The 22,197-nt window shown below is 40.4% G+C and overlaps 1 protein-coding gene across 4 annotated transcripts in view; it reads left to right on the top strand.

The window, feature by feature from the left end:
- LUZP2 (leucine zipper protein 2) overlaps window positions 1-22,197 on the top strand; it is a 592,171-nt gene that overhangs the window by 537,039 nt on the left and 32,935 nt on the right. For all 4 annotated transcript variants that reach the window (XM_061610611.1, XM_061610612.1, XM_061610614.1 and 1 more), the window contains one exon: window positions 21,548-21,637. In XM_061610611.1, the coding sequence (XP_061466595.1) occupies window positions 21,548-21,637 (90 nt within the window). The remainder of the gene's footprint in view (window positions 1-21,547; window positions 21,638-22,197) is intronic.

Below are 22,197 nucleotides of genomic sequence, written 5' to 3'. Positions count from 1 at the left end.
CTGCCTCTGGGCAGAATTTGAATTTTCAGGGAAATTTGTCTGCTGTTGCTAATCTCCTAATTGAAAAACCCAGTAATTGAATAGCCCATTTGAAAATGACTGTTACTCTATCATGGACTCATGTAGGCTCAAACCAATATGTCATTTTTTCCAAAAGAAATAGTGGTTTTGTGGTTTTGATTTATTATGGTCAAGTGACCAGCATATCATACAAATACAATTAAAATACAATTAAAAAACATCAATAAAAATACAATTAAAAGACATCATTAAAACAGCAACCTTAGGACTATATAAGTGTACACAGACAATACCCACGACTAGTTGAAAATTGGTTCTCAGGTCTATGTCAGCTGATTGTTTAACAATGACCTGCTGCGAGCAATAGCAGCAGTGCAGAAGCTCGCTACCTTTCTCGTAATATTCCAAAAGAAATACCTTTCTGCTACTACAAACACTGATTTTCTGCATGGGTGTGAAATGTGAGAGTCTGATGTTCTATGAATGTAGAACTACATGGGCATTGCTACAGGATAAACCACATTGCAACAGGAGGTGCAGGGCCTCCTAATGCAAATGACAGCATTGATTGTACCCATACGCTGAACAGCTTATCTGCAGGTTATATTCAGTTGCCTAACAGAAACTTGCAGATCAGGAGATCTGTTGCCATCTACTGTCCCAAATTTGTCTGTTAGGATAAACACAGCTTATTCAAGATTACTAACTTTAGGTGTTGCTAACTCTAGAAACAAGATAATGCATACTTAAATATCAATAGTATTTTTAAAATTTAATGTTTTAATATTTTAAGCATATTTTACAAGCTCATTAGAGATTAATAATTTATATACCACTATGAAGTGTTCAAAGCAACTTTTCATGCACTCTTTTAGTGATCCTTATAGCCTTATATAAAGGTAGGTCAGTATTATTATGTTCTACTTCTGATGAAGGTTAATACCGTAAAGTACAGACTTTCCTGGCAGAGAAACAATCTGAACCAAATGCTTCCTCTTGGTTACTGTGTTACACTAGCTCAATTGAGGGTGGTTAATATTCCCTGAAATGTAATGTTTTGTTTTGTTTCATTCTGTGGTTTGGCAGAAGTAACTGGGGGGGAGCAATAAAACAAATGAGCTTTGGGGTTAATATAATAAAGCCATATGCTTAAAAATAATAAGTGTTAAAGTGATCTCCTGCAGTTTGTGTCTTGATATGAAAGTAAACAAGGCAGTGACAACATTGGCTGTGAAGAGGGCAGTGCCAGCACAGCCTTTAGAGACTTGCCAGAAATCTCAAACCATCTGCAAGAATACCTAGAACACTTCATCTCCAGCTAGCAAGGCAGCTGCTACTTTGCGGGGCTATTCTGCTGATAAGTATTTTTCAGTTATCCAACCTTTAAGCTGAGATGTAAATTGAAGTGCAAGGTGGCATGGCAGAACTTGAGACTTAGAACAAATTGGATAATTGTGAGAACAATGGGCTCACTTACTGAATCAAATTCCTATTGGTCAGTCTCTCTGTCTTTGCCTGATTTTTTAAAAAAAGAAAAGCAATGAAAACTTTTACATTCTATGTATTTTATCTCTAGAGGAACTCATGAAATCAAAGTAGAAGTCCAGTTGTCAAACAGTAAAAAAGGGACACATCTGTGAAAATGCACAGATCTTATAGGGAAAAAGTGGCTCCAGATTTATACTCTAATGGCGTTCCCACCTTAGGGAGGGGGCGGGTTTGCCTTCAGCCCTTATGGGTAGAAAAGGCTCGGAAGGTCTACTCCCAATTGGGTGAGGGAGTAGGGTGAGGCCACATCATGCCTCAGTGGGGGGGGAGGGAAGCGTTAGTATTTAATACCGCTCTGCCTCCCTAACTCTTGTCCTCATGTTCATTCACACCCGCCAACCCTCCCTCCCTTTGGCAGTATGGGCTTTGCCAGTTACCAGTGGGGCCAAGGTATTTTTTTGTTGGGCCCCACTTTTAGGAGCCCTTCACTTTTTGCCTACTTTATACTGTGGGGACAATTTGCTTGGCTTTTAGGGGAGTGGTGTGGTGATGGCCAGTTTTGGCATTGAGTTCAGGCAGGTGAGGAATTTGGTGGAGGGAGAGGTAGGTATTCTGAGGCATTTTGGGGTAAGGATGCCCCTCAGAAATCTTGCAGGACTCTGGTCTGCGGATAACTGGCAGGTGCCCCTGTGGATTGTCATGCACATTGGGGTGAACATGTGTACAGCGGGGCCAGAATGCGCATGGCAAACTGCTCCCAAGGTTCACTGGGCAAGGAGGGAGTCTTGGCCCATATCCTTGCATCAGAACCCACAGCTATCAGCTGTGATAAATGCCCAGGAGACTGGGGGGATTCCATCCCCACCAGAATAGTGCAATTCTTCACCTGCCCGTGGGTTATAAGCAGATATTAATTACGATTGGATATGTTTGAATTCTGATTCAGATTATGTTATATTTATTAAATATAACATTTAAACCAATGCCACATCTCACGAGTCTTCTTTGGTGGGTGTGGGGGCAAATGTCCCATGTGCATTCTGGATACAATCCCACAAGTGTTGGCTTGCTTTTGCACAAATGGGAACAAAGATGCAGAATTCTGGAAAACTGGGGATGAATCAAAAGTATGTCACATTGTTGGATTTTCCTCTATAATTTCCCTTAATATTTTTGTTTTGTTTTCCTACATGTGCTGCCAATCTAATGATGTTATGATTGCAACACAAATACAGGAAGTAGGAAATCAGGTCTTGGTCAAGTGCAATGCCATAAGACAAAATTTAAGTTACAACCAGTAGAGCAGAGGCCATAGGCTCCTCCAGGCAACCTGTTTATTGAGCATTCATCCTGATTTGCTCAATCAAGTTGTTTAGAATGAGGTTAGACAATTTCCAGTCTTTATTGAGCATTCATTCTGATTTGTTTGTGGGGAAGTTAGATGACAATGAGTATTCATCCTGATTTGCTTGTGTGGTGATTATACTGTATGTTTTTCTGTTAATCATTTGTTTATCCCACACTTTTAGTGCATTTCATCACTTTCCTAACTGGCATCTGTTGCACCACAGCACTTTAATCTGAGCAAACCTAAATTTCTGATATGTGATTGAATCTCTCCCATGAAATACTGACAGCCTGGAGGTGACTCATGAATAAACCTAACATTGCTATGGTTTCTAGCCCTCTTCCAAGGTGACATACTATTTTAGCATATCACATTGCTCCCTATTTTTTTTTAATAAGGCTGCAATCCTATACACAATAGGAGTAGTCCAACTGAAATCAATGAGTCTTTTTTTTAGTTGACACACATAGGATTGCACTGTCAGTGTATTTAAGATTTATTTCTCCAGATTATCTCCTTTTTGGTATGCTACTGTGTGTTTTCTGTACCTGTTTGTATTTTCATAAGAAATAAAATGTACTACTTAACACATGAAGATGATACGTTAAAAACAGTAAGAGAAATAAATCCCTATTTCCTTTTGTAAATGTAGGTAAGAGCAGAGCTTGGGAAAGTTACTTTTTTGAACTACAACTCTCATCAGTCAGAGCCAGCATGGCCACTGGACTGGGCTGATGGGAGTTGTAGTTCAAAAAAGTAACTTTTCCAAGCTCTGAGTAAGAGTGTTGTAATACCTTAATGGCTGAGAAATCTATTATTTCTTGTCTGTGTTTTTCATCTTATCCTAAGAACATAAGAAGTACCTGCTAGATCAGACCAATGGCCCATTCAGTCCAGTAGCCTGTTCTCACAGTGGCCAACCAGATGCCTGTGCGAAGCCTGACAGCAGGACCTGAGCACGACAGCACTACCTTTTATTATTATTTACATGGCTGCTCCACATAAGCAAAAACACAGGCTCCTGCTCTCAAGAGCTTGCGATCTGAATTCTAATTCTAAATATATATATATATTTGTGCTTAATCTTATTGTGTATGTACTGTGTACCTACACACACATGCACAAGGGCATATAATTCACTATATACTATACTATATAATTCACTATATACATATAATTTACTGTATATAGACACAGAGAGATAGAGAGAGAAGTGTAGGAAATTATGTTCTTAACTGTAAGTTTCTGAAGCCCATAGTTTCTCACGGGGTGTACATTAAAATAGTGTTCAAATTTCACCCCTGCTTTTTGTTAAGAACTTCTTTCAGCGTAGTCCCTATAAATGGGGCTCTTGGCAGTGTCTAAGGCTTTAGAGAAAAGAACAAGTTCTCCAGGCTCTTGAAATCCCATGGAATGCTTTGCTGTATCTCTTTTAAATGGATGTTACTGTCATAGATTGATCCCACTAAACCTCCTTTCCACTATTTGCAACTGGTTTACCCAGTCAGTCTGGGGGAAAGAGTTGTGTGGTATAGACAGGGCCAGTTCTAAAGGGTGGCCAGGTTGGGCACTGGCCCGACAGCCCCTGGAGCTACAGGGGGCCCCTCAGCTGCCCCTCCGCTCCCCTTCTGTGATCTGTGGGCCCCCCACACCCCCACCTACCCCCACCTACCTTTCTGCTGTCTTTTCCATTGCCCTTAACGAAGATGGCGGCCATGGTTTCCCTAAGGTACTGAAGCCCCTGCTGCCATCTTAGTTGATGGCAGAGATGCATGCGCGTAGCACACACGTGTGCCATCAACAAAGATGGTGGTGGAGGCATCATCCTGTTAGGGAAACTGCAGCCGCCATCTTTGTTAACGGCAATGGTAAAAGACAGCAGAAAGGTAGGTGGGGCGGGGGGCCGCATGTGCGATGCGTGCACACGTGCACATGAGCATGCACACACCAGGGGCCAGGGCAAGCTGATGTCCAAGGGCCCTGGGATTCCTGGAGCTGGCCCTGGGTATAGAAAGGTTCGCTGTTTGAAAGTGAAACAATGTCTTGCCATGTTTTTGTCAGTAGGCATCTTATGAAGCTGTGATTTTTCTTTGACCTGCAAAGAAGATTTTTAAACAAATGGGGGAGGGGGAGGAAGCATCACAATAATAATACTAAAATTACTAACCAGAAATATATGATACACAGAAGAAAAATTTATAACATATGCTGAAATGTGTTATGGAAATGTTTGATGAGAGTATAAAGAAGTAAAAGAGTAATAATCCACCTCTGAATAAAATTACACAAGAAATTAAAGGTTATTAAATCTCAAGGAGATTGGTGGGTTGAACCCATAAGAATCCATTGGCTAAATATGGTGCCTTTCCCCCATAACACAATCATTCTGACAAAAGTAACCATTAGTAAGTGATGGATGTTTGTGATTTTTTTTTAATGTACTGCATGTACAAATACCCCAGTTACTTTCCAAATGGTCTTATAGTAACAGATACATTAGTTATTGATACTTGAACAGGAAACAAGGGAGTATGAAATTGTCTGCACTGTACTGTGTGATCTCCTTGTTATTTCTGTTAGTTTTGATAGGTGGGGACATATATTAGTTTAGGTGTTATTGTTGCTGTTGCATAATATTATGTTTTCCTAATTTAAGTCTTATATTGTTAGGGAAACTTTCTTTCCATGACTATGATGCAGTAAATGCATACAAATGCAGCATATGCTTAGTGGAATCCTTTTGTTCTAATCCACAAATGGAAAGACCTTTGTTAGAACAGATGCCTCCACTGATGGAAGGAGGGGATGATTTTCACCAATTCTCCCTCCCCCTGGACCCCCACCCCCAAATCTACAACAGAAAGTTGGGGAATCCTCTAGAACAGCACGGAAGGTGGTACATAAATCTTTAGGAGGAGGGCAAATTGGTGGAAATCATCTTCCCCCTTCCATTATCAGAGGCCTCTGCTAAGTCAAAGTCTCTTCCATGAATGGAAAAACTCTTTCCATTTGTGCCCTTACACAAATGGATACAGCCCACAGCATATATACACACATGGTGGGGACTTTTCCTAAATATCCCAGAAAAAGCCCTTGTTTGTCAAGCAAATGACTGGAATTAGGCTGAATTTCAATTTGCTTCTGCATTCCCAGGCCCACTATCAGTTGCTGTAGACTATTTTTCTGTGAAGGAGAGGCAGCAAGCTCCCAAAAGCTTTGAGTCCTCCAATGGGGGGCTGGGGCAGGGCAGAACATTCCCTCTTGTCAACAGCCACAATAATCTTAGCTCTATGGAGGCTCTCTTTGGGAAGGCAAGGGATCCAGCAGCACTTCTTTACTAATGGCTGGGGTCAGGCTGTTCTTTCCCTGCTTCCTTTCTCCCAAAGATGCCTCATGATATCATGGTATTTCATTTTCCATACTTTTAAAAGTTAAACAATTCAGAGCCTGAAGCCACAATTGCCTAACTTAATTTCCTAACACCTATTGACAAATGTAGGGAACTAGAATAAAGCCACTTCTGAAAAAACCTTCCTTGGACCCTGAGGATTTCAACAGCTATAGACCAGTGGCGAATGTTCCATTCCTGGGCAAGATCTTGGAACGAGTGGTTGCTGACCAGCTCCAGGCGCTGTTGGATGAGACCGATTATCTAGATCCATTTCAATCGGGTTTCAGGCCCGGTTTCGGCACTGAGACGGCCTTGGTCACCCTGTTTGATGACCTATGTCGGGAGAGAGACAGAGGTAGTGTAACTCTGTTGATTCTCCTTGACCTCTCAGCGGTTTTCGATACCATCGACCATGGTATCCTTCTGGAGAGGCTTGTGGAGTTGGGAGTTGGAGGCACTGCTTGGCAGTGGTTCCGCTCCTACTTAGCGGGCCATCTCCAGAAGATAGTGCTTGGGGAACACTGCTCGACACCGTGGGCTCTCCAATATGGGGTCCCGCAGGGTTCGGTTTTGTCTCCCATGCTTTTTAACATCTATATGAAGCCGTTGGGTGCGGTCATCAGGAGCTTTGGAGTGTGTTGTCATCAGTACACTGATGACACGCAGCTCTACTTCTCCTTTTCTTCTCCTTCAGGTGAGGCTGTCGATGTGCTGAACCGTTGCCTGGCCGCGACAATGGACTGGATGAGAACTAACAAACTGAGACTCAATCCTGACAAGACTGAGATGCTGTTGGTGGATGGTTTCTCTGATCGGATGGTGGATATATACCCTGTCCTGGATGGGGTTACACTCCCCCTAAAGGAGCAGGTTCATAGTCTGGGAGTCATTTTAGACTCTTCCCTCTCACTTGAGGCTCATGTAGCCTCGGTGGCCTGGAATGCATTCTTCCAACTTCGGTTGGTAGCCCAGCTACATCCCTATCTGAGTAAGGAGGACCTCACATCTGCTAATGTAGTATCATTCCTTGGTAAAACAATGTGTGAAAAGGTCAGAGATTTAAGTTAAGAGAAACAGCTGTCTATGAATAACGATAAGAGTAGAGAACACTTTTGAAATAGTTTGCAGGTAATACTGTTTGTTTGTTTGTGGTTTCCAGTTTATTGCATTTTCAGTTAAACAATTAGAGGAGCGATTTCACCATTGCCCTGTCACTTAACTAATGAAATACAATGAAAAACCAATAAAATGAAAAATGAAAATTTCTAAATCTGTTGTTTCAGGAACTATGGGGTGGGGGAGGACTGCTGAAGATATAAACATCTATTTTAAGGCAGCCTTTCCTAACCTGGTGCCCTATTATTGGATTACAGCTCCTATAATCTCTGACAATTGGCCATGCTGGTTGGGACTTATGGGAATTGGAGAGAATGTCATGAGCCCTGCAATTCTGACAGGGTCTGGCCTGGAGTGGCAGTCTTCAGGGATAAGGTGGGAACAGGGATGCATTGAGTCTTGGCCCCCTGGAATGAAGGGCAGAAGTTCTGTCCCTTTGACTCTAGTTGCTAGGGAAGGAGAAGGACACTTACATACATGCATATATTTTTATCTGCATAAAACATAAGTTATTACAAAAAGCTTAAAACAAGGTTCACCTAAATGAAACCATCACCTTTACAATTAATAGAAATAGATCTTAAGAACTTTGCTCTGATTATACAGCCACCATGGATTTTTTGCATTCCACAGTGTTAAATTGAAAATACCCCCATGCCATTCTAATGCTTCCCATAAACTCATTTCAAAACAAAACCTTACAAAACATATACTCCTGAACTCAGAAACGCTTGCTTAACAACCTTCTAAATTTTCATGGCAATACACAAAACACAGAGAAACAAGAGTTCAAAGCGTAAAATAGACAGGAAAAAACCAGACCCCTTTTGGACTTTTTTCTGTCAGAGTTCTCATAATTTGTTGAAATTAATTAAAAATTAACCATGTTGACAGAGTACCTGTAATCCTATTACTGACCTTGCCCCATACTCTGACCTTCCTCTTCTGCAGTTTAAAAGTAAAAAAATGCCTGGCTGATTTTTAATTAATTTAAGAACTCAATGATAAGGCCAGGCATGCTCAGTAAGAACCATCTGTCAGTGTTCTAAAAGCCAGACTCACAGCTACTGGGCTTGCCTAATCAGGGGGCCACACCCACACCAGACCTTTATTTCACTTGAGACAGTCATGGCTTCCCCCAAATAATCCTGGGAAATGTAGTTTGTGAAGGGTGCTGAGTAGAGACTCATATTTCCCTGACAGAACTCCAGTGGCCACAGTGGTTTAACAGTCAGCCACTATGGTTGAAGCTCTATGAGGGAAGCAGGGTATTTCATAGCATTTCTCAGCACCCTTCACTAACTACACTTCCCAAGATTCTTTGAGAGAAGCCATGACTGTCTAAAGCAGCCTTTCCCAACCAGTGTGCCTCCAGATGTTGTTGGACCACAACTCCCATCAGCCTCAGCCAGCATTGCCAATGGTCAGGAAAAATGGGAATTGTGGTCCAACAACATCTGGAGGCACACTGGTTGGGAAAGGCTGGTTTAAAGTGAAATAGAGATCTGGTGTGGATGTGGCCAGTGACAGCTTTGGTTTAAATTTGGGTGGGAGGCTACATGTGCCTGCTGTAGAATTAAATGGTGGGGGAAACGCTGAAAAATATACTGTTCACAATGTTTTCCTTTTGGAAAGGAAAGGGGCTTCCCCTCTGCCCAATGCCCACCCATCCAATCTCTTCCCCTGCCCCTTCCTCCCTCCCCCTTCCATTTCTGCCCTCCTGCTCCCCTCCCTGCCCCTCCCCTAGGTTAGTTTCACCTATCTTAAGCATGATGCACAGGAGTAAATCCCACTGAACTCAAAAAGCATGCAAATGATCAAAACTGCCCTCCCCTCCTCTTCCCTCCTATCCACTCCCTCTTGCCCCTTCCCTCCCCCTTTCTTCACCCCCACTTCCCTTCCAATCCCCTCCTTCACCCTCCTCCTTCACCCTCCCCTTCACCCTCCCCCTCCCCATGGTCAGTTTTACCTCTCTCCTCTCCCTTCCTTCTCCCTTCTTCCTTCCCTCCCCTCTTCCTTTTTCCTCCTCCCCTGCCCACTTTAGGCCTCCCTCCCCATGGTCAGTTTTACCTATCCTAAGCATGATTGCATGGGGGTAAATCCCACTGAACTCAACAAACATGCAAATCATTAAACCTGCCCTCTTCATCCCCTTCTGCCTGCTCCCCTCCCCCTCCTCCCCTCCCCATCCCTTGTGGTCAGTTTCACCTATGTGGTCAGTTTCACCTATCCTAAGCATGATTGCAGGGGAGTAAATCCCATTGAACTCAATAAACATGCAAATGGTCAATCCAAAGTGTTGCTGTACTTCACATATTCACAGAAACAGAAGCAAAAGAAAATGATTTATTATAGGAAACTTCACTAAAATTGCAAAGTAAATCAAACATATTTAAAGTGACTATTTGAACTATATCAACTGTTTTAATATTGTTGCTTCCTCCCTGCTAAAACAAGATCAGCACAGTGCATGTCTTGTTTCTGTTATTTGGGCTGATTGCAGGTATTGCCACCACTCACCACTCACCATATGCTCAGAGGGACATGTTACCAAATTCTTCCAAGCTACACAGGAAGTGGATTGGACTGTGAAATTTTTGACAAATTTGTAGGGCAGTGCAATTTTCAGAAGAGTTCAGGTTTCCTGCTCCCCTGGTGCCTTCACTATAACTGCCCAATTTCCCTGCTTATAGCAAAATATTTGTTGGCTATAGGAACATTCTGAAACCACAAGGTTTTTTGCCTGTTAGTGAATCTTCTTGGCTGCAGTAGCAAACACTTGCTTAGTAAAATGTGGATCATTATCAGATAGCAGAATTAATATTTTCTCAGATAATGTTCTGCTGGACATTTTTTTAACAGAAGAACAATAAATTTATTTCTAGGAGATGAATACAAACTCACAAACCAGCATATAATGAACAATATTCTCTATTTGTAAGGCTACACAAATACAGAAGCACTGAGTAATTGGCAATTTAGCATATCTTCCATCTAAAAAAGCAGAAGCCATTGTCTGAAAGCATAATTCAGGAAAGGCTTGCCTTAAAAGAAAATGTCAAAATAAAAAGGTAGGGGGACAAACATCTAGTATCTTTAAGGTTGCTATACCATCTGCTAAATCCTGATAACTGAATAGTCTTTGTATCTTGACTTGTATCCATAAAATATAGTGAGTCCCAAAGTTTTACTTTGAAGTCCCACTCCTGAAATAATGAATTCACTGACAAAGAGTGCTGAGCAAGTCTTCCAACCATGTCATGGGACCAACCTCCTATGTAATCTTTTTCTTGGAAACATAATTTTGCTATATGATGGTCAGGCATATCCAGCAATCTTTGAAGATATAAAAACAGGGCCTTATTTGCCCTCACTGCAATTGAGGGTAGACCCATTTCGGTGTGGAGCAAAGCAGCTGGAGTATTTGGGGGGTATAGCTAAAATATATCTTAATAATTTATTTTGGATAACTTCTAAATCTTCTAGCCCACCTTTACTCCATGTTTCAACACCATAAAGAAGCTGAGCGAGCACTTTTGCGTACAAATATTTTTATTGCTGGTGAAACCAGACATCTGCCCTTCCCTTTAAAAAAAGAATAGCAAGCTTTCATTGATCTAATTGCTGTTAACTTGACTGCAGCTTTATGACATTGTCAAGAGAGTGTTTCCAAAAAGTGGATCCCTAAATACTTAAAGGAGGAGGTTTGCATAATAGGCAGACCATCTAGGGTCAATTTATGTTTACTTGGTTGCTTAGCAAATATTGTTATTTTAGTTTTGGAATAATTAATTTTAAGATGTTAACTTTTACAATATTCTCCAAACCTCCTTAATAATCTACGCATCTCTATTTGGGTGCATAATAGAAGACCCATATCATCTGCATGTAAAAGGATGGAAATTTTGTAATCCCCTATAGACGAGGGGAAAAAATGAGGAGCTGTTAAATCCTCCACTATGATGCTAATATAAAAACTGAACAGAAAGGGTGCCAGTAAACAACCTTGTTTCACTCTCTTAGTCACATTGATCTTCCTTGCTAAAGTTCCCAAGTGATATATACGAAGCTGCATAGTTGTATTTGTATGAAGTTCTTTAATGACGAATCAAAGTCTTTTATCTCTATTGGTTGCTTCTAATTTGCTCCATAATCTCAATCTGTTCACCAGATCAAAGGCAGATGAAAGGTCCACAAAAACTGCATATAGTTGTTTACTAGGCCCACATGATTTCTGAATTAAATGTTGCAAAATGAAGCACTGATCTATTGTGCAAAACTCTTTCCTGAACCCTGCTTGTTCAGGAGATATAATTTGATTGAATTCGGCCCAATCATGGAGTTTGTTCAATAAATATCTGGAAAAAAGTTTGGAGCTTATATCTAGCAAACTGATTGGTCTATAATTATTGGGATCAGTTCTGTCTCCTTTTTTGAAGACAGAATACAGTGCTTTCTTCCATCCTAGTGGCATTTGGTCTTTAACATTGATGTAAGTGAAAGTTTAGCAAACATGGGAGCCCACCAATCCACATTCAGTTTGAATAGTTCTGGAGGTAGCACATCTTCACCAGGTGCCTTACCACTAACTAACTGTCTTATCATATCTTTAACTTCTTTTACCACCACAGGACTCCTCTCAGGCAGATCTTGCAGCAAATGCTTTGTGCCTATTTCTAGGTCTATACCCTCTTCAGAGGTTCCAAAACTGGACTGGAAATGCCTGACTCATACATAGGGTGTGATTTGAGATTCTGCTCTCACTTGCACTTCTCTATAACCTTGTGCTACTAGATCCCAGAAATCTATTTTCATTCTTCTGAATACAGGCTTGCCCCAAGTCCTTCCATAATTGTATAGTGTGTTTTGTCTTCTTTTCTATCAAGAGGTGATGATATAAACACAGTTTTACTACTAGGTTATCTGTTTTCTGATTAATAGGATGATGTCTAATTTCCTTAGTCACCCTCATTAATTCTTTCCTGGCTTCCCTGCATTCTTGATCAAACCATGATGTTACTGGGACATTAGTAGTTTTGGGGACATTGGAAGTTTCATACAGGTAAGGTTGCAATATTTTAACTATATTAAATTATTATTCATAATATCATCTAGAAAACATACCACCTTAGTTCTATGCTGAGTCAATTCTGAGCCATCTAGGATTTGGTGAATTTCCTGTTCTAAATCTAATGACCATTTAAGTCGACTTCAACCTGCTATCATTCTATCCTGTTGATGGCTTCTCTGGTTAATTTTGAGCCCACTTCCTATTAGGATGGTCATTGTTACTGGAAAATGATCACTCTTTGCCTCCTTTCCAGTCTTGTAATTGACAACTTGTGATAAAAGACTGGACAATATAAATATATAACCAACCACACTCTTTCCTCTGTTATTCAGGAAGGTATAATAGCCCTTGGTCGTACTTAAACTACTACCATGTAAGTCTATTAATTGAAATTTGTAAACAATGTTCAACAACTCTTGCCCAAAAGGGTTCAGAGTTGTATCCATTGAATTATGCCCCATTGGGAAGATATCTCCCATAGTGGGCACTACCTCCTCTTTTCCTGGAATAAGATATGAGCCAATATGAGCATTAAAATCTCCACATACCATAAGACCTGCACCACTATAGTGGGATGTTACACTCTCAAGAGCTGAAACTAACATGCCACCAAGATGGTTCAGTCGGTGGAATATAATCATTTGCACAAATCAATTGTTTACCTCTGCTACTATGTATCAACAAAATCTGAATATTCTGATTATGTTGAATTACCAGATCTTCAATCTTAACATTTAATCTAACTGAGATCAGGGTTAAAATAACACTCTTCTCTCTTCCCATATTTTGTTTTTGTTTTTTTTGGTGGTCTATGGTATGTAATGAAACCTGGCAGAGTTGGTTTAAAACCCTCTCTATGCCAAGTTTCCTGGAGAAGAAGGATCTCAAAACCCTGTAGAAAGGTTAGAAATTCTTCATCCATCAGTTTATTAGCCCACCCTGCTATATTCCAAGAAATAATACGAATTTGACTTACTTCTCCTTCTGAGCTCAGTCAATAATAAACTTGTCTAACAGAATCTTGTAAGCTACTATGAATTTTCTGCAATAGTTTTGGCTGATCCCCAGAGGTTGGAAAAGTTACTTTTTTAAACTACAACTCCCATCAGCCCCAGCCAGCATGGCCACAGGATTGGGCTGATGGGAGTTATAGTTCAAAAAAGTAACTTTTCCAAGCTCTGCTGATCCCTTTCAGAACTTTGCTCTCTATCCAGTTGAACTATCCTTTGAATTCTATCTACAGTATTTCCCCAATACTATCAATAAATATACTACAATTTTGTTTCTGCGATATTACCCCTACCGGCCTGGATTCTACAGGTGAACTTTTAGTCATAGTTGGAGAATCTAGTTCATAATCCTCCAAATATTGAAAAGACTGCCAATCTTCAGTTTTGGAGTTAATATGTTTGGAAGTAAGCACATATTCCTTATGTACTGTTGCTCCCATTACCAGATTAGAACACCCTTTTTCATTATGTCTTTCATCTTCTGTAATATTGTCACTTGTGAATTCGAGGGGACAGATACATGTATCGTCTAGCTACCCAAAATTTGTTTGAGTACAGTAGGTGCTGCTGGCTCCCTAAGAGTAAAACGTTTGTTGTACAATAAAGTCAACCTCTCCCCTATAGCATCTTGTTCTTTTCCAGGGAGAGCTGAAAACAAAGTCCACAGTTGCTCTTCTATAAGGTAAAAATTATCACCAACTACCAGAAGGGATATAATCAAGCTATCATGAGGGTTTTGCTTGCTAATATTCATCACCTGGTGTGGGTGCTTTGGCACTTTGATTTTATCATCCTCTGAAGTTTGAACAGTTTGTGGCGGAGGGAATGGTCTGATCTGAATTGTCTCAGGGATTACTCTATTGATCCTCTCAGTACTTATTTTGGTCAACAAAGGTTTCTGAATAGTATCAGTAAAAACCCTAGTTATAATTAAACCTCTATCATACAATCTTTCTTTGTTGGCTATAAAAATGTTTGGTATTCTTTTCTAAATGTGAGAATACATCTTACTGAAGTGTTAGAATACAACCATTTTATATGTTTCAAATCAATTTTAGTCTAGTGAAGATTCAACAAATTAGATAGTTGGCGGATCACATAGTTCTTTCATTGCCGTTGCCATTGCCATATATTTTCCTGATACAAAGAAATGGTGAAGGCAATTGTATTTAATTGCAGCACTATATCCTGCTGATGCAAATATTGTTGCAGAACAGAATGCTGGGATTTTAATCTTGCATTCTCCTGTAGGTTAATCATTTCAACTTGCCTAGCCTTACAGTCTGAATTCAAGAAAGTTAATCTGGAGGACAGCCCATCTAAATTTTGTTTCAACCTCAGTTAGGAGAGCATAAATAGATAACGTATTCCAGGCTATTAAATTACATTGTTCAGCCAATTTTTTTCCCATTTTCCCAGTCCTTATCTTGTTTGAATGGTATAGATTCAGGAGTAACATCTGGTACCTCCCCCAAACATGGGTTGAGAGAATCAGAGGCCACTGGCAAACCTATTTCCTCTGGGTTAAGAACTGCAAAATGATTAGTAATGGGAACATTAAACTCCATAATGGAAGAAGCAAGAAAGGAATCAATCCTACTCTGCTTAGGTTTAGGGGCCAAGGGGCTAAAACCAGAGCTACCTGGGCATTTGGTCTTACCCATCCTGGGACTTGGCAGCAAATTTCCTAGTTTCTAATTAAATCAAAAGTCCTGACCAAATCTCTAACAGAGACACAAGAATAAATCAAATGCTGGCTCTTTTTCGTTTTTTTTTTTATGTGTCTTCCACTCCTCCAAACCTCTCTGGGATCGCTTGCCTCCATGCTACAGACTTCACTCTATCAGGATGAATAGTCACAACTTTATGATAGTTCTCTCTTGTTGAGCCCCCCCAAAGTCGCATTACATTACCCATGCTTTGGCCTTGTAAATTCTGCCTCAGGGCTGTAAATTCCTTTCAGTGGGCCTCAACTCTATGTCTTTCTCAGCTAAATCTGTTTCCAAGAAGTGATGAAGTGAGGAATGATGTATAGTTCTAACTTTGGCAAAATCTCCTTTAGCTCCTGTGGGCCAGGTTTCTGAAATGCCACTATGGAATTCCAGGATTTCCAGACCCTCTCTCACCTTAACCTCTGTGGGCCCTGGAAAACAGATTACTCTGTTTCTTGCAAATAAATTACTTTCTGTTCCTCCATTTCTGTTGTTACCAGTTAAGTTTTTGATATAAGTAGCAAAAAGCTGCTAAAAATAGTAAAAATATAAAAGTTGTAAAAAAAGATAGACGACAAAAAAAAATTACCCAACCTATAACTTAATAGATAAATAAATAAAAAATAAAACAAAAACAAAACTCAAGGCTATAACCAAGAGCAACAAATAAAACACCAGAAAGTAGAGCCAGAAAAGGCTCCCACTGTAAACATAGGCTCACAGCAGCTGCTACAGAGAAGATCACTTCAATTCTAATTAAGTCCCCCCAAAATTAAGTAAAATAAAGTAAAGTAAAAAATAAACTAAACAAAACTTGCTACAGACTCGACGAGCTTCTACAATTTAATAAAATAGCAAGTGTTTAAAAACAGTATAATAATTCGGAGATTAAAATAATAAAAACAGAAATAAGCTGTGGAGCTTTAAACAGCAACAAATGCTCATGTCACCATCTTTTTCTCCTCAGGTGGACTGAGCCACCGCAGCCCTTGCTAAGCGACAGAGCGAGACAAGAGAACCAAGAAGCAGACTTGCCAGGTCTCCCCTTCCCCCCTCCCGCCATGAAGTAGAAAGCTTCATTGGGAAGTGGGGAGGGGTGGCTGAGCAGGAGGTGGAGGTTGAGCCACAGCCAGGGGCAGGACACCATCCCATTGCCAAAAACCCATTGCCACATTACTCAATGGAAACAGACACACCCACCTCAGAGAAGCATGCATTTGCAAGGACACCATTTCCGTAAGGGGAGGGACTTATGAGTGAACTTGCTACACCTTGCCTTTAAAAGCTTGGCAAGAGGGGTGTGACAGCTTGTTGGGACATCTTCATTGCTTCTGTTTAATCCTGAACCTCTGGTTCTGCTCTTGGACTCTTGTATCAGGACCCATGTATTCTGTGCCTGCTCCTAAACCTATACTGTAGCTTCCCTGAATAAAACTTTCTGTCTTACTTGCAAGTGAGAGCCTCTGTTGTTGTGTTTTGGGATGGGAGCCAGGACAGGGTATACTAGTCCATCAACATCTGGAGGGCATCGGCTGGGTGATAGCTAGCTTAAGCACATTAATAAATGGGAGGGTGTGGTTTTTTTCAGTGTAATGTTATTTATTTATCTATGTATTTATTGCTTTTATAACTTACCCATCACCATACGTTCCCAGCGTGAGGGTACATAACACTTCACAATAAGAATCAAAACAGTTAATCAAATCATGTTCAGAAAGTCTTTTCACAGTAAAGGAGTTCCATACCATGGGGGCACTACTGAGAAGGCTGTCTTACACACCATGGCAGCACCACCAACAGGGCCCCCTCAAGATTGCAATTGTTATGTGTGAAGCATCCTACAGGGCTACAAAGAAATCCACCTTGCTGGAGGCTGGTGGGAGCAAGGTTATTAGAGGCGGAGGTGGTGGAAGGGCCCGCCACATCCAGCTGCCGCTTGGAGGCCTCTTGGAGGGGAGGATGCTGATTGCATCAGCAGGATGCAGCGGACAAAAACACATGTTTCTTTCCGGCATCCCTTTTCCCAGCTTACCGGCTTCTGGGATGGAGAGCTGTGGGAGGGAGCCAAACAGGACCTGGATATTGCATGTCCCCCCTGGCCCCTCCTCCAACATCCCCCTGGAATGTCCCTTTTTCTGGCCTTCAGCTGGCTCCTACTGGTTCCCCTTACGCCAGGCTGGGCTTCTCCAGAGGATCTCCAGCTGAGCCAGGATGAGGGACTTATGCCAGCGTAGCCTAGCATAGCCCAGCTGAGCTGGGAACCAGCCTGCTCAGCCAGAGGTCCATCAGATCTAACTCCCCTCAGCCTGGTGTAAACAGCAGTTGGGTTGTGCCCTTAGTTATAGGGCCATGTACTTTTGATCCTACCAGATGCTGCAGATCACAAGTGCTTCACAGAACAAGAGGTCCAAAATGCTGTTGCCAGTTTGTCCCACCAAGTTGCTCTTTCCTTTTGTGAAAAAAAATGCTACCAGTCTAATATCTTTATCCCAAGCATCAAGCAGTAATTCTCCTGAGCATGCACTGAGGAAAACTAGCTTCAGAAAATACATATCCAAAATGCTCAGAGGGCCTTGCCAAGCTTAGTTAGTCCTGGCCTATTAGTTGCCATCTGTCTGGCTGATCATCTGCCATTAGTGTTGCCTCACAGGGAGTTAATTGGGTTGGCTTCAACAGGCTTCAGCTGGCCAAGCTGGAGCCATAAGATGGAACCTAATATTAAAGTGAGCATTTTGATAGAAGTATCGTGATGTTTTAAATGTGAGTCACCATGCCTCCAAGGCAAAAGGGGAGAAATACTTTGCCAAATTTAGAATCATTTGTATCTAAATTTAAGATAAAGCCCAAATGTTTACTAACGCCTCAGGGTAAACTCATATATTTCATATCTGCCATGCTAATAGGCTTAATAGGCCATGTTTTCAGTTCAGCTGATTTCCCCCTATTTGTGTTATCTTAAAAAAAAAAGCAACAAGAAGGACAACTGAGAAGTTGTCAGTTCTCATTGTGTTTATTTGTTCCATTTACTGATGCAAATTGCACAGTTTATCTCTTTGGAATAACAGGGCCACGCAAAGACATCCCTTGTTATATCTAAATAGTCTTTGGCCTACTGTGTTCCTGAAATTATTTCAAACTGCTATGGAGAAATGTTGTGGACAAGGGCATGTCTTTAAATATTTTATATTTGATCCCTTTACCGAAATATCTAGTATGGCATTAATTAGGAACATTGGAAGCTGACTTATACCAAGTCAGACAATTGGCCCATCTAGCTCTTTATTGCCTGCTCTGACTTTCCAGGATTTCAGACAAAGGTCTCTCCAAGCCTTAGATAGAGATGCTGGGGATTGAACCTGGGACCTTCTGCATGCAAGGCAGATGTTCTACCACTGAGCTACAGCCCTTCCTTGTATACTTTTGCAATATTCCAAAAGACGCAGCCTAGTTCATAATTTTCCAAGTGAGCTTGTTTTCTGTTCTGTTTTGAGTGATGACTTCAGTAGTTCAGGGATCCTGAGCCAAGGTTTGTGCAAACAGAGCAAGGTGAGACAAAGTAGGGCAAGGTCTAGGCCAGCGATGGGGAACCGTTTTTGCTCTGGGGGGCAGATCTTTAACTACCACCACCTTGTAGGCCAACTTTGAGAAGTTGGCAATCTATCTGTCAATCACATGACATCACTATGAAGCCACATGATTGGCAGGTGGGTTGCCTCATCCACCTGTCAAGATCCCTTGCACTTGTCTGGCAGCACTGTTTGAAGCAGTCTCCCCCCTTTTAAAGACTGTGGATCTTTAAAGTGATCATTGATCTTTAAAGGGATCACTTTGATCACTTTCAAAGTGATCTTTGAAAGGGGAGGGGCTACTGCTTCAAAGAGCACTTGCTTTAAGACAGCTTCTGTGTGCTTGTGTCTCCCTCTCTGTCTGCTCAAGTGCATCTAACTCAATCAGACAGACAGACAGACACACACACACACACACACACACACACGAGAGAGAGAGAGAGAGAGAGAGAGAGAGAGCATACTTGAGCACCACATACACACATTCAGAATGGATGAAGGAAGTACCTCTCATTTCCAAAAGAAAGAACAAATCTCCCCAAATAAAAACATAAATCACCCCCCAAATACACAAGAAGCACCAACATGGTGTTTGCAGGCATCAGATTGGTGATCCCTGCAATAAACCATAGTTTAAACTTACCCCACCTCATGCCCTCCAAATATTTTGGACTACAACTTCCATTAGTCCCAGGAATGCATGGCCTCTGGTCAGGAATAATGGGAGTTGTAATCCAAAATCTTCTAGGAGGTTGGGGTTGGCTGGTTTCAACTAATCAGAGTTTGCCCTTGCTGAAACTGTTAGTTTAAAAATGAAGCTGGATGCTTCCAATCTCCTCCTTCCAAGCATGCTGGAGAAGGACAAGGGAGGGGGAATGCATGAGCCTGAGGCTTGAATAAGTTAATTCCTGTAGCACTAAATTATGATTTAGCATTATGTCCAAAGCAAACTAGAGATACTTAGGCTGGCTTTGGTTTTCAAAGATCACTCATATTTATGGAGCAGGTTGCTGGACCCCAGACTTTGAAGCCTGAAACTATTTTCTTAATGGAAGCTCAATCTCTCTTCATTTCATAATAGCACACCCAAGGATATATTCTTAAGAATGCAAAGGTGTTACAATCAGATCCAAAAGATATTTTGAGTGAGAAGCAATCTGAAAACTTGAAAATTAGGTTCTTTGGTGGGAAAAAAAAACTGTGAAGACCTACCAGTATCAAAAAAAGGTCACTAACTAGAAGCATCATGATTCGAGAGCTCCATAGCAGCATTAGGTAATGAAGAGATAATGAAAGAGTAGGAAGATTATAATAATACAAAGAAGAGAAATGGTAAGTAGTTTATAATGAAAGGGGAACTATATAGATTGAAACAGAGAGAAAAAATAGGAAGCATGGACTGGAACAGGAATGTATCATTTACTCCAGCACAAAATTTGGAAAGCAACACAGAAAATAATGAGTTTGGCTTGCTGTTCTGTTTCAAGTAACCTGGATTTTTGTTATATTATCTTTTACTGAAAGCTGTGCAAATACAAATAGAGTTTCATCAGCAAGCCCATGCATAAGTTAAATGGTCTGCAAATGGCTTTACTTAATTCTTAAGTATCTGAAACTTGAAATGTGAATTTTTTTGGTCAAGCATGAAAAGGTCTCACCTATAAATCTCTCTAATTTGCAAAAGTAATGCTGGATGTAGATCCCTGGAAATACCATACACACACAATATTGAAATATGAAAACCTTTACCAGACTTCAGAAATGCTAAGATAATTGGATAAGGGGCTGGAGCGCTTTCCAAAACGATTCACCTCTGAGTGCACAGTAGTATTTATATTGCATAAACAAACGGCTAACTAGGTTTTCATTCAGCTAATGAATGGTGTGCTCTTTGTAATTAGGTTGCAAATTGTAATTAGGTATTTATTATTAATAATTGCATATCCTACTATTATAATGAGCTTCTAACACTGAGAGTAAGTAGCCTTTTAAAAAAGCCAAAGAAGCATTACAAAAATAGTTGAGTGTTTTTTAAAAGCACTCTTTAAATAAACTATAATTAATATTAGACAACAAATGCCACAATAAACTCTGTAAAAATTATTTTTTAATCATTGTAGCCAACAATCCATATATTTCCAATGGACAAATTTGGAAATGTGTACTCCACACATATGGTCAAAAATAACCCTTTCCATAGACTTAATACTTGCTGACTGGATTTTCTGAATTTCCCCCAGAAAAGGAAAGGGTTCAGGAGATTCAGGGCTGATTCAGAGAAGCAGTGATTACAGGAGTGCAGGGGGACTACTACGGTTGAAAAAGTTAAAGATGTGGGAACATTTATGCCCACTCTATTTCCATCAACCACATGGTAATCTCAGTACTGCAGAAGTGGAACGATTTTTAATCATGGCAAATCTTATGGAGTACAGGTTTTGAATATGTGCAAAACTCGACTTCTATGGGCACAAACTCATAAATCTGTTTTCTTTCACTTATATCACAGTTTTTTTTACTCCTGGCTTGTTTTTACTTTTTAAAGCCTCATATGATTGTAAAAAGCACTTTGCTAATCTGCCAGTCAGGTAATTAGTGCCAGACACTAATAAAGTCCTAGTTTTTTTAAAAAAAAATGAAAACAATTATATTATATTAAGGATTATTGATTAACAATTGTGCTGCTGAATGTTTTGAAGTAGATTTCTGATTTCTAGGTAGTAATTGTTTACAACTGTTATTTGAAAGAAGACTGAGAGATATCTGATTGATACATATTCCTGCAGTATTTTTTTCACTGTCTTTTATCTTTCTAATTGCCTAGCAAAGAGCTCCTGCAGACAAAGAGACTCTTCAGGTTTCCTCAAGAGATGAAGATAATAATCAAAGCACCTGGGAATGCAATTCACAAGATGTAAGTTTAATCCATTCAGAAGTCAAGACTTAATGTGTATTGTATGCAAACTTTAAAGGAGATGCATATTTATTTGGCTGTAACAACCAGGATATGATATATAGTATTATATTAAAGGAAATATGGTTACTTTATATTCAAGTGCTGCAAAGCAGATGCCTTTTGATTTAACAAGTCTACTCTCCCTGGCTTTGCTTGAGAGATTAATTAATATGATTGCAAAGTTTTCAAAAAGGAATATGAGAGATGTGATTTAATCATTAACTAGTTGTAATCCACTTGGTATATTCACTTGTGAACTCAACATGCCAGATCTGTTTACTTTCCATAGGCGTAGAACTTCCTGACATGCACTGAAACTTATTCTGCTTGCGTTGTCACAAGTTACCAGGTACTAATACCAAGTCACTGCAAAGCTCTACAGGCCTGAGCTTTATGATGCCTTGTTATTTATGCCTCACATCATAATAGAATAGATTCAGAATGGGGTACTAGTTAGAGTGTCAGACTAGGACTGGGGAGATCCAGGTTCATATCCCCACTCAGTCAAGAAGCTCACT

Source organism: Rhineura floridana, chromosome 2 (genome assembly GCF_030035675.1).
Source record: "Rhineura floridana isolate rRhiFlo1 chromosome 2, rRhiFlo1.hap2, whole genome shotgun sequence".
Taxonomy (NCBI): domain Eukaryota; kingdom Metazoa; phylum Chordata; class Lepidosauria; order Squamata; family Rhineuridae; genus Rhineura; species Rhineura floridana.
The sequence above is the reverse complement of the archived record's forward strand: the minus strand, read 5'-3'. Positions and strand labels throughout refer to the sequence as shown.